Source organism: Pseudopipra pipra, chromosome 2 (assembly GCF_036250125.1).
Source record: "Pseudopipra pipra isolate bDixPip1 chromosome 2, bDixPip1.hap1, whole genome shotgun sequence".
Classification (NCBI taxonomy): domain Eukaryota; kingdom Metazoa; phylum Chordata; class Aves; order Passeriformes; family Pipridae; genus Pseudopipra; species Pseudopipra pipra.
Window position 1 is genome coordinate 28,124,781 of NC_087550.1, and position 12,098 is coordinate 28,136,878.

At 45.2% G+C, this 12,098-nt stretch overlaps 1 protein-coding gene across 1 annotated transcript; it reads right to left on the reverse strand.

Annotated features, from left to right (window-relative positions):
• Nucleotides 1–1,497: 1,497 nt before the first annotated feature.
• Nucleotides 1,498–11,098, reverse strand: LPAR5 (lysophosphatidic acid receptor 5). Its single transcript, XM_064644635.1, has 2 exons — nucleotides 10,652–11,098; nucleotides 1,498–5,438 (listed from the first exon to the last, which is right to left on the reverse strand). Exon 2 carries the CDS (start codon nucleotides 5,119–5,121, stop codon nucleotides 4,003–4,005), a length of 1,119 nt encoding a protein of 372 aa, XP_064500705.1. The 5' UTR covers nucleotides 5,122–5,438; nucleotides 10,652–11,098; the 3' UTR covers nucleotides 1,498–4,002.
• Nucleotides 11,099–12,098: the final 1,000 nt, after the last annotated feature.

The window sequence follows — 12,098 nt, forward strand, 5'->3', positions numbered from 1 at the left end:
CAGTACATTTATATATCATCCAAGTAGGGAACCATTTCCAGAAGCATGTGACATGTCCGTTCTGAAAGTCAAGACTTGAAATCCTAATGGATGTGTGCATTTTTGCATACACTCTGTCTGATCCATAAGGGAATAAGGGATCTGTGTGCCTTTACCATCTCTCTGACCTTTCACTTGTTTAGTCTTACTTGATAAGAAGTCATTTGTTTAATGTTCACATCTGCAAATGACACAAAGTGCAGGGAGGCACCGAATGGCATCTTTTACCCCGATATACTTGGCAAGAATACTAATTCAAGAATAATCTCAGTAGGATACAGAGGGTCACTTAGACAGGTTGAAAAGGCCTTGCTAAGCTTATATTACTTTCCTTTCTTGAGTACCACTGCTTCATGTAGTTCCTGTTGTTCTAAGCACAAGTTTTAAAGTGGTTCTGTTTTGTGTTCTTGAACACCATCATGCCCTAGGACTTACAGATTTGTTTAGCTTTTTTTTATACATAGTTATTAAACAGAACATATAAAGCTAGACAGGGTTAGTGACTCATCTCACTGAAAGACAGCATGTACACGTGCTCTTCTTTATCACCACGTGATGGAATAAAAAAAATCAGGCTTACAACGGCAAAAACACAGAAGTGGAAGAGCTAGCTAACACCAATTCTCTCTATCAGACATGAAAAATATCTCAAATCCCCTCCAGAATCCAAAGCGATTAAATTTGACTGGAATCCTCAAAAATAAAACAAAATTAATGCAAGCTGAAAAAGATTGAATGCCCAAAGGACAAAACACAACAGCCCACACTGGGCACACCATTGCCTATATATAACAATTAAGAAAAGCCTTCAGAAACCCAAAGTCAGGAACTTTTTCTGCTGCGTATAGCATGACCATTGTTAAACCGGTTGATAAGATTCATTAAGAGATCAGCTTTTCATTTATTTATAATTTTGTCAAAATATTTGAGCTAAAATTTCCTCTGAAGGTGGTGGAATATTTATGAAATGTTCCAGGTAAAAATAGTTCCACTATTTTCAGGAATGAAACTATAAGTAAAGATTATGTTTTCTGATGTGCTTTTTGAGAAGTTATGTGTTGTGTGTTGGGGAGGATACTGTAACTTCAGCAGAGGAGCAGCCTCTTCCAGAGGAGTCACATCTGCCACCTGATATTTCATTCATACTTGGCAAGCTTGCCAAGAGAAGATGGGGCCAGACTCTGCTCATAGTGGCCCTGAGAAAGCACAAGAGGCAGCAGCCATGACTTGCAACAATCCTGGTGAGAGTTAGGAAAAGCCTCTCCCCAGGGCATGTTTCAGCACTGGCGTGGATATCTCAGAAAGCTGAGGAAATACCATCCTTGGAGGTGCTCAGAAGACACCTGGACAAGGCTCTGAGCAACCTGAACTAACTTGGGGTCCGAAGTGCATCCTCTCTGTCTCTGGGGCTTTGGCTGTATGGGCCTGGGGACAAGTCAGAGACAGAGACAGTGTAGCTGTAGTAGTAGATGGCTGCCTCTTCCCTCTGGTGGAGGGACAGTTTATAGAAAGCTCTGCTGGAGCCTCAGCCAGGTCTGACCCCCTGCCCCAGGAGCTGTTTTTAAGCTGGTGCTCTTGTCCTTGGCTCCTGTCTGAGCAGTCTTGCCTCTGCCTGACCATGCCTTGTGTTGATCTAGACCCATGGATAGGTTTCCTGGCTTGACCCAAGACCTGCCATGTCACAATGGACTTGCCTGGCAATCTCTGGACTGTGGCTCACTCTGGTTACCGCCTCCAGAGCTGAACGTGGTGCTGACATGACTTCTTATTTTGACCTTGGACATGCCTCATCACCACAAGCTTGTCTGATGATCTGGATTCTCAGTTGAACCCAGCTATCTGCCCATGCCTGCCTTGCAAAACTTGCTCAGGTTCTTTCCCCTTGCTGGGTAAGCTTCTTCCTCTGCCTGGCTCTCAGCTGTCGTATTCCTTTAGGGAGCAGCCAGCTCTCACTGCCCCCAACAACCTGCTGTGAGCAGGGAGTTGGGGTAGAGATCTTGAGATGTCCCTTCCCACCCAAATCTTTCTGTGAATTTATGACACCACTCTAGCCAAGTTAAAAAGAAAGAAAAAATCAACTTCTCTGGACAGGGAAGAAAACACAGTGTGAAGGCATTGTGTCAGTGCTTAGGTGCATGGAGCATTAGATCTGGGGAAAGGAGAAAGGCTCAGAGGGACAGGGACAGGGAAAAGGGTCTAGGAAGGAGGAAGGTGGAGGAAGATGTGGAAATGGACAGAAGTGCATCTGATGTAATATCACTTCACTGTCCTGTAAATCCCAGGACAAAAGGGTAGCATAAGACCCTAGCAGAAGACATGCACACAGCTCTGTTTCCTTTCCAGCTGCAGTGTCACAAATGATTCACATTCACATGGCAGTCCTGAATTTTCAAAATAGAAATACCTGCTGCCCTGCAAACCCTCCTCCATCTCTCTCCCTGCGTCTCTCAGGCATCATTAAAGGTCCTTCATCTGCAGATAGAATTCAGGGTTGGTCTGCTGGTGATGTGGGCTGAGCAAGGGGACAGAGCTGGCCTACCAAGGGCATATGTCTCCCAAGGCAGGCTGTAACACAAGGATGTCTCTGTGGAGAGGTTCATCATCTTCTACAGGTCTTCTTGAAGACCTGCATCTAAGGGTCTTCAAGGGAGACTTGAAAAATGGATTTAAACCCCTGTATCTCCTAACACAAACCCATGATGCCTTACGATACATTTATTCCCACAGCAGTCATGAGGTAGGGACTTGAAAACAGATTCATTGATTATTTAGACGTCTAAAAACCAGGACTTTGAACTGCATTTCTTGTCACTTTTCCTGACCTTTCCCTTAACATTAAAAAAAACCACAAACCAACCACTATAATGGATCCACTGTGGAATAGTCTGAAACCTGCTGGAAGCCACAGAGGGGCTGTTTTGCAGTGCAATTGGAAAGGCAACCCTTGGTCACTAGCAGGAGTGAATAACTGGGGCCTCTGGCACTGCCTGTATACAGCTGGATCTCTCACTTTTCAGGAGATTTATAGGGCTTTCACATACAGTGCAGGCTGAAAAAACATGTACAAACAGTGCAAACTATATTTCACCACAGCCAGATCCTGTGACATCATTTCTTTTCAACAGTGAAAATTACTCAGACCTGAAATCAATCATCCTATATAGGGGCCCAGCAACAGGAGAGTGCAAAGAACTAACATTAACATGAGCTTCAGACATGATAACAATATTGGTATCCTCTCTTTTTTCTGGGGCCATTAGGAATGTTGGTTTTATTTTTAAATATGCTATTTTGCTTTAGGTAAACGTACAGCCATTGTGCTGCATGTGTGTACAGCTGCATAAGCACATTTGACATATCTCCTGAAGATTGTTTTGCTAAGGTCTGTGACTTTCTATACAATTAGGAACATATTTTCTGCAAGAGTACCGAAAACTCAGCTCTTCTCCTTGACCCCCATAAAGGTTGCTAAATGCTTCAATTCTTTGGGAAAATTAAGATATTTATTTAGGTGCCCTGAGCTGGACCTATGACTCAAATTTAAACATCTAGTCAAAAGTTTCCCTCAGCCATTGCTACTAAATACACTTTGTCAGCAGTGAGTACCATATCTGTGTTCTGATGATCCCCAGAACTGCTTCAAGCTACAGTGCAGCAGATGGTACTCAGGCAGAATGGACTTGCTATAGGAATTTACGCTGGCCGCCCCCAGACACACTAGGTTTGTTTCAAGTCCTTGTTCCACCCTACTGTTTCCTGTACCAAAAGAATCAGTTGTGACCATCTCACCAAGGCACCTCTGTTTATTCAAAACAACCTTTCATCCTTTAGCTTTGCGTCATCACGTTCACCCACTTACAGTCTGCTCTGCTCCCTCAAACAGTTTGCTGGGTTACCCTGAGCAGTTTCCCGCAGGCTTGCTGTAGTTATTACATGGCTGACTCTGCAATGGCTTTTCTGTGGTTAAACTTCTGAGTCCTCAATAGGGCCATTCAAAAATACTGCTGTAGGAAGTGACGGTGAAGATTCATTGGGATGGACAAAGTTTTCAGATTGGAACAGTTTTACTTTTGAGACAGTCTGGTCTCGGATTGACTTATTCTCCACAACCTGATGCTTAAGCGTCCCCATCTCTGAGTCCCAGGCTTGTCCCCGCCGTAATTTCTTGAAGGTGTTACGGAAACCCTCAGTACTAAAGTAATAGATCAAGGGGTCCAGCGTGCAGTTCATGCTGGCCATCATCATTGTTAAAATTAACACTTGGCGCACCGAGGCCTGAGTTTCTTTCTCAACCTCAATCACCCGGGCCTTTATCATCCCATAAACTGCCAGGCTAGTGTTGTAAGGCACAAAGCAGATGATGAAGATGACTAGATTGACCAGGAGGAGACGGACAGTCTTCCGTTGTCGCAGGGTCTTTGGCTGGCTGGACTGGCATAGCTCCTGAAAGATCCGAATCGAGCAGTATGTCACACAGCTGAGAGGCAGGAGAAACCCCAAGATTTCAGCCAGGATTACTAGAGGGAAGAGGTTATTCTGCCATATGTTGTCGCTAAAGCTTTCAAAGCAGAGATAGATGGTCTGGTTCTGGTTCTGTACCTTACAATGGTTGCGCTTGTGGACTATGGCTGTGGGGATGGAACCCAGGAAGATCACAACCCAGACCATCAGGCAAAGGAGCTTGGCCACCTTGGGACGCCGCAGGTGCCGCCAGCGAAGTGGATGAACGATGGCAACATAGCGATCCAGGTTGATGCACATGAGGAAGAGGCAGCTACCATACATGTTGATCTGGAAGACAGAGCCAGAGACCTGGCACAGGGTGCTGCCAAAGGGCCAGTGGTGGTTGGAATAGTAGTAGAGTCGCAGTGGCAGAGGGAGTGTGAAGGTGAGGTCGCTTATGGCCAGGTTGAACATGTAGATCATGACTACAGACTTCAGGCGCAGGTATCGGATGAATATCCATAGGGCTACCACATTCAGTATCAAGCCTGTAATGAATATCAGGATATAGCCAGGCAGGAGGAGGTGGTGGTTGAAGGTATAATCCTTGCACGTCTGAGACGTATTGGAATCTGACATGCCCAGTGGGGGTCAGGGGATGGTCTCACTGAGATGGCTGAGCCTGCTGATGAGCTAAGGAGGCACAAAGAAAAGCAATGAGGGAAGTCATTCCCCTCTAAGAAGCTACAGACAGGTCATTCCTCTCATCTGCAGATGGGAGGTAGATGGGCACATCTCTCTCTTGGCTGATGCTGTGTTGGATTGCTGGTCTGTGGTCATCTGGCAGGGATGGTACTGTAATCACATCAACTTCTGCCCCTAGTTCAGCAATTCTTTCCAGTGGTTATGGGGGTGCTGATGCGATGGAGGATCATTGCCAGTTGTCAGCACAATTCCTGGTCAGAGTGGAAGACCAAGACAGAAGTGTTTAAGTTAGAGGAGAAAATCTCTTGAAATGTTAAAATACCACCCCGATGGCTTCTGCAGCAAGAACTCACAAAGAAATCAAAAGACTAAAAAAATGGACACTAGAAAAGTGAGTAATTGCATGGCAGAAGAAGACAGAGCATGGAGAAGGTGGTTGTATTTATCACTCAGCCCCAGAAAATGCACATTTCTTTGATCGCTACTGAGAGCACATGCATACAACAAAGGGACAGCATGAGCACACAGGGAAAGTAGTTGAGGTGGCTCCAGCGAAAGAGAAAGAAAAAGAAGAGAGCAGCATTTCGAAGGAAAAATGCTGACTGGAAGGAACTTAAAATAAAAACTGCATGGTACTGTTTTATATCAGAGAAACAGGACTTTGTACATCCATTTCAGATAAAAAAAAATGATACCACAGTTAGATCTGACTCCACCCTCGCTCCTTTTTGTATGTGAAACAACACATGCAAACCTTAGTCCCAATGACTTCAAGTTCCTTATGTTGCTTACAGTCCTACAATCCCTTTGGTGTTCTTACTTGCATGGGACCAGTGGTGTTTATATGTATTGCATGTCTTCATTCTGCTGCTTATAACACCATGAAACATGAAGCAACTCATGTCCCACAAACACAGCCAACATAGCCAGGTAAGGGAGCACACAATAAAAAAGGAAGAGCCATGGGATTCATGTGGACAAACACAGCTGTGACTAGAGAAGGCTCCAGGTAGTATCAGCCTCCCTGCATTGGGTTTGCCTGGGAAGGTTTTAGTAATGGCAGGGGCTGCAGGGCTGGTTCTGTGAGAACATGCCAGAAGTTTTCCCTGTGTCCAATAGAGCCAGTGTTAGCTGGCTCCAAGATGGACTTGCTGCTGGCCAAGGCCAAGCACACCAGCAACAGTGGTTGCACCTCTGGGATAATGTAGTTAAGAAAGGGAAAAAGTTACTACAGAACAGCAACTGCAGCCAGAGGAGAGAAGTGAGAATATGTGATAGAAATAGCTCTGCAGACACAAGGTCGATGAAGAAGGAGGGGGAGGAGGTGCTCCAGATGCCAGAGCAGGGATTTCCCTGTTGCCCCTGGAGAAGACCATGATGAACCCGTGCTGGAGTAGTCTGTTCCTGAAGGACTGCACCCCATGGAAGGAACCCACACTAGGGGTTGGTAAGTGTGACACAGTTCCACACAACTGTTTGCAGGGTTTAAGTAGGGTCTCCCTCACAGAGTCCACGTCAATTGTGATTTAGTTCAAAAGGAAAGTAGAATTTTCTGTCTAGAGAAAGCCTTTATGTGAGTTTGATATTACTGTAAGAGGAAGCTACTCAACAACTTGACAGGTATGACAAGCATGTCAGATCTTCTGTATGGGATTGTGGGGCAATGCACTGATCTAGAGGAAGGATCTACTGAAGGCAGAAACATGTGCTGACCTCACAGATATTTTTCTGGCAATATGTTGAACAAAAGTGGAAGTCTAACACGAGAGAGCAAACAGCTGCCAACTTGCCCATCCTTTAGTGTTATTGGGCAGATCCACCACCAAGACAGGTTTCTTAGAGAAGATTCTACTGGTTTGTCAAGCTATATCTGAGTGGATTTCACCCTTTTTGGTGAATGAAAACTTTGTATGAAGTTGTTGATTTCAAGTGAAATGATTAAATGCTTCAAAAAATCTCAAGGAGAACGTCAGTTTTTGCTAGAGCCAAAATTCTGCAATTAATGCAGACTGAATAGATTTGAGACCTTTGTCTTGACTGAGACAAAGTTAGTGAGACTGAGACTCACTGAGAGACCATGACCTGCTTTAACATACGTACCCAGACCAGATAGATGTCAGAAGAAAGGGACTTACCTCCACAGATAACCTATTTTTCAAGCTTTTGAGAGGTATTCGATAAACACTCTAGAGAGTATAATATGTAAGCACAGTCCATGTGTATGAGACTGGTGGGCTATCTACAACTAGTATTCCATCTCAAATGTGGATGGTGAAGGGATAATGTTAAGAGCAATGCAACTGTGTAGCTACACTGCCTCCAGTTCTCTTCCTGATTCCAGCATACAGCAGCCCAGGGATTTCCTGAGGCAGAGGGGATCAAGTTGAATTCAGTAGTCCTCAGGAACTTTTATTTCACTATTTTTTTCTGTTGCTTTTTGAGTTGATGTAAAATCTACCATCTACAGCACCCAGTGCCGGGAGTGCCAAGGAGTTACATGGCTTAATCACGTGTCAGGGGAAGAACCACTTCCATGTACACATTTTTGATTCACCAGCTGCTACATTCAGTTCCTAGTTTTAGTGCTGGAAGCGACAAGGGAAACAACATCTCTATGCACCTTCACTTTATAACTGATAATATTATAAACATCTACCATATTCCCACTCAGTAAACTTTTTTTTTGAGGCGAAAGGGTCCTTGTCTTCATAGTTATTCCCCACAGAGGAGCCGTTCTGCACTTTTGAGCATCCTTAGTGCCCTTCTCAGCACCTTTCCACTTCTGCTGCTGCTTTTGTGATCCCTGTAGTGGGGTACTGAAAATGTACATGACATTGATGGTGTGGATGTGCTGAACTGTGTAGGCTCAAATCTCATTTGCAAGGGGTAATGGTCAGTCCAGTTTGGTTTTTCCCATCACTTAGCTAGCTGAAATTTCAGCTCTTATTTTAAGTCCAGTCACTCATGCTTCTCTTAATCTCTGCAGTTCTTTTCAGCCAACCCTCATCTTTTCTAACTTGAATACTTTTAAGTCTCCAACAGATTTGTTATTTTATTATTCATCTCTCATGAATAAGTCAAACAGTCCAATCCCCAGCACTGGTGTCTTATAACTCCACTGGGAAAATCAACCATCTACCCTCATTCTCCTTCTCATCTTTTAGGCACTTTTTTCTAGGTAAGAACCTGTTCCCTAAATTGCTTTAAGTGCCATTGGTGAGAACCCTTTTGAAAGCCTTTTGGAAATCCACATGGGCCACCGTTCACATGCTTCTTGACTCTTTTAAGGAAGGACTGTGGGACACAGCATCCCTTTAGAAAAGCCATGATGATTCTTCCCCAGTAATTAAATGTGACTGCATGCCAATTGATTTTTCCCCCCTTTATTATAGCTTCTACTAATTTGTTCAGCAAAAACATCAAGCTGCCTGGTCAGAAACCCCCAAGAGCCTTTTCTCAAATTGAGTCTGCTAGTGAGCCTTTAAAAACAGTTTTAAGCAAATGTTTCTACACCACAGTTAGTCAGGTCTTCCACCCTCCAGTTGTTTTCAGACCTCTGGGGTAGGAGCCACATGGTTTTAGACACTGCTTAGTACATCTTTCTCCATAGCTGTTCCTACTGCTGTTTTGATCAGAGACAGTCCTTTGATGAATTTTCCTGTAAAGAGAGTTTCTGCTGCAAAAATCTCCCAGGCTTTTGTGTCATGAACACCAGTGAAAGAAACCTGTCCATTTTTTTTGCCCACCATCACCTTTTCTTTCTTTTTTAAGAGGTCTTTCCTTACATACTCTAGCCCTTCAGCCTTTAAGACACTAAACAGCAGAGTTCTAAATTGGCAGCAAAGATCACTGAGAGCAGAAAATAGATTGGGGGTTTTGAGGGGATATTTTTTTGTGGGTAGATGGAAACACAGAAGAAAGAATATGCTACGGTGATGTTACTGAAACTAAGCTGATAGTTTCAAACTTGCCATAACAGATACTATGATCAAGACCTCAGACACCTGAAATGAAAGGTATGCAGGCAGAGTCATTGGAACGATGAAACTGTGGGACCAGAGCGTTTCTCTGACGAGCTCTGGAGGTACTGTTTTGACTGTTCCTCACTGAAAAAGAAAGATATGGGTAGCTCAAGCAGGCTGACAGCAGGGGAACAGAATAGCTGAAATTGGTTGGAATATCCTTGGTTAACATCTGAGAGGCAAAGGGCATGTTCTTTGTGGCTGCCTCTAAAAGAACCTCAAGTACTCATTGCCCTGCACAAAAGCTGCCATCAAGCCATCAGTTGTGTAAGAAGGCAATGGTACCACAGCTGAATAATCTTCCTCCTCACAATAAGAAGCTGTCTTTAAATCCTGAAGGAATTTTGTGTTTGGTGATTGACCTTATGGGTCCCAAGAGGTGGAGGAAGCATCCTTTTGCCTCTTCGATAGGAGTCCCTCAATACCATCATCTGCTGAGACTGTGACTTGCAAAACCCAAAGGGATCTTAATTTTTTCTTTTGCAGGGTGAGAAACCCTAGATGTGCTTGCAGACAGGGGCCAGAACGGGCAGGCATGCCCCAAGATGGGATGTATGCCTGGTGTCTTGCTTCCTGGTCCTGGGAATCCTCTCTCCTGACACTGTCTCACTAGGAGTCACTGCCTCCTAGCACCACAAAAGTTATGAAGAATCTGAGTATGGGGCTGAGAACTGAGGTGGGAAAAAAAAGCTAGAAATGTATTGCTGATCATGCTGCAGGGTCAGTGTTTCTGACAGTGACTGTCATTGAACCCATGGGAGCCTTGTGGCTGCCGTGGGGATGCAGACAGCAAATGTGGCATTGGGGTGCAGAGCTGAAAACGCAAACTGCGTGAGGTCGCTTAGTAAGTCTGAAAACAAAGAGGAAATAACAAAGAGCTTGCCAAACCTAAAAAAACCCCACTCAGCTTTGCTCTAGAAATTGAAGGTATATTTTTTTTTCAGAAACATGGATGCTTTTTACCTGTTGTCAGTGACATCTAATCCCCGATTTTTGCCTTTTTTCTACCCAAGCAATTAGATTACTGTGATGATTAAAACCTCAAAGACATTAAAGACTTAGGATGCCTTGTTCTTAATGAGAGATACATGATATTAAAACTGAGACCTGCGTATTTAACTCATGAGGTCTGGTCACACTATTGGCTATTCCTTAGAGTTGTCACCCCCCTTTCATCTTCTGAGGGCCGTATGGGCTTCCATTGTGGGCACTTTGATAAGTAAGCTCTTCAGGCTGCCAGTGCTTTTGGCATCACGGGATCCCCAAAGAAAGCCTCCATTTGAACTGAGATTTGCCTCTAGGTCCACTGGACAACTGAAGAGGGGCAGATGTTCCCCAGTGCCTCATGGTCAGGTCTGGCAGCACATGCACAGCAGCTCATGGGAACCAGTGCCCAAGGTGCCCAGACCATCCAGCTCCCCAGATGTTTCCATCTGGCTTACCTCTCTGCTGCTGAAGAGCCAAGGGTGCACACGAGCTCACTGGCTGGTGGTCGCCGCCACTGCTGAGGTCTTGATCCAGGCACCAAACCTGCAAGCAGCTTGAATCAAAACAGAACCAGGCAGGCTCTTTGGCTTTTTATTCATCCAAATCACAGCTACCCCCTACAATGCTATGGCTGATTCTACATCATGCTGCAGTTTGCTTCTTCTCCTTTTTCACTTCCTGACGCACTTCTGCCTGGCCACAAAGCATGAACTTTGCTATCCATAGCTGATAAGCTAAACCACATCCTATAACAGCAAATGTAGTCATGAAAGAAGCAGCACCCAGGTGTCATTGCAACTGAGGAGACCTGCCCTGGGTCATAGTGCCAAATCCTTGCTTATCTTGCTAACTCAGCTACCCTCAGGACTGACAAGGGAAAATTAAAATATCCTCTTCCCCAAAATATTTCTAAACAGGGGGTAGAGGTGAAATACAGGAAGTGAGAGCAAAGTTGATTAATTGCTAGCTAGACAAAGACTTGGAATCCTGTCACTCTCATGGGCTTGGGCGCTTTGGGGTTGAAGTCCTGCCTGGGGGCCCAGCTGTGCACTGCTGGCATGTGGCAAGGTCCCAGAAAGAACTGAGCTCTGAAGAGATGTCAGTGCCCGTGGCAAGCAAAGGCATGTTTGCCACAAACGTCAGTCCCCGATGTTTGAGGCTACAGAAGGCACAGTGCTAAGAAAGTAAAAGGGCTGATTTACCAGGAGATCTGTGACCTGGCACTGCCATGTGTAGCTGGGAAGGGAACTGTTACTTCAAGTCCTATTTCTGCTTTGCCAGTCTCAGCACACCTGGAAGAAGACACGAGCAGCAATACTCCTAATCCTACTATTATCCTTCCCCAGAAACAGCTGCCCCAAGAAGAAGGTGCTTTGCTGGTGGGATCCCTCTTCCTCTGCAGCCCTTGGCCTGGCTCCTCCACCTGCTGGTGTTTGACTTTCTCACTACCTGCCTGCTGTTGCTGACTCCTCGTTCAGGGAGTGACACGCCAAGGGATATATGTTCCTGTTGCTCATAAATCCTCAGAGGGTACAATAGCTCCCAAACCACTGATCTCACCCTGCCTCTTTTTAGTGCCTCTCTTTTTTAACCAGACTCCCATTCTCACTTCCTAGTTACTGGGATCTTTGTTCTCACAGCTTTTTGTGTCTCTTTAGTTCCCGTTAAGGCGCCGCCACTGATAAAGGCTTGCAGGTATACTGGCGGGGTGTCCTCTGCCGAAGGAGTCTTTGACACCCTCCGTGGGAACTTCCCCCTCCCCTGCAGCCCTCACACCCCACACACACATGCACACACCTGGCTGAGCCTGGTAGTCTTGGCTTTTCTATGTGTTAGAAGAGGACGACACAGTAGCGCTTAGCCCAGTCCGTGAGCCAGTGAGCCCACGAGGCCCACAGCACC

Excerpts from the sequence above, each read along its gene's own strand:
- LPAR5 (XM_064644635.1), bottom strand. The coding sequence starts at position 5,121 with ATGTCAGATTCCAATACGTCTCAGACGTGCAAGGATTATACCTTCAAC.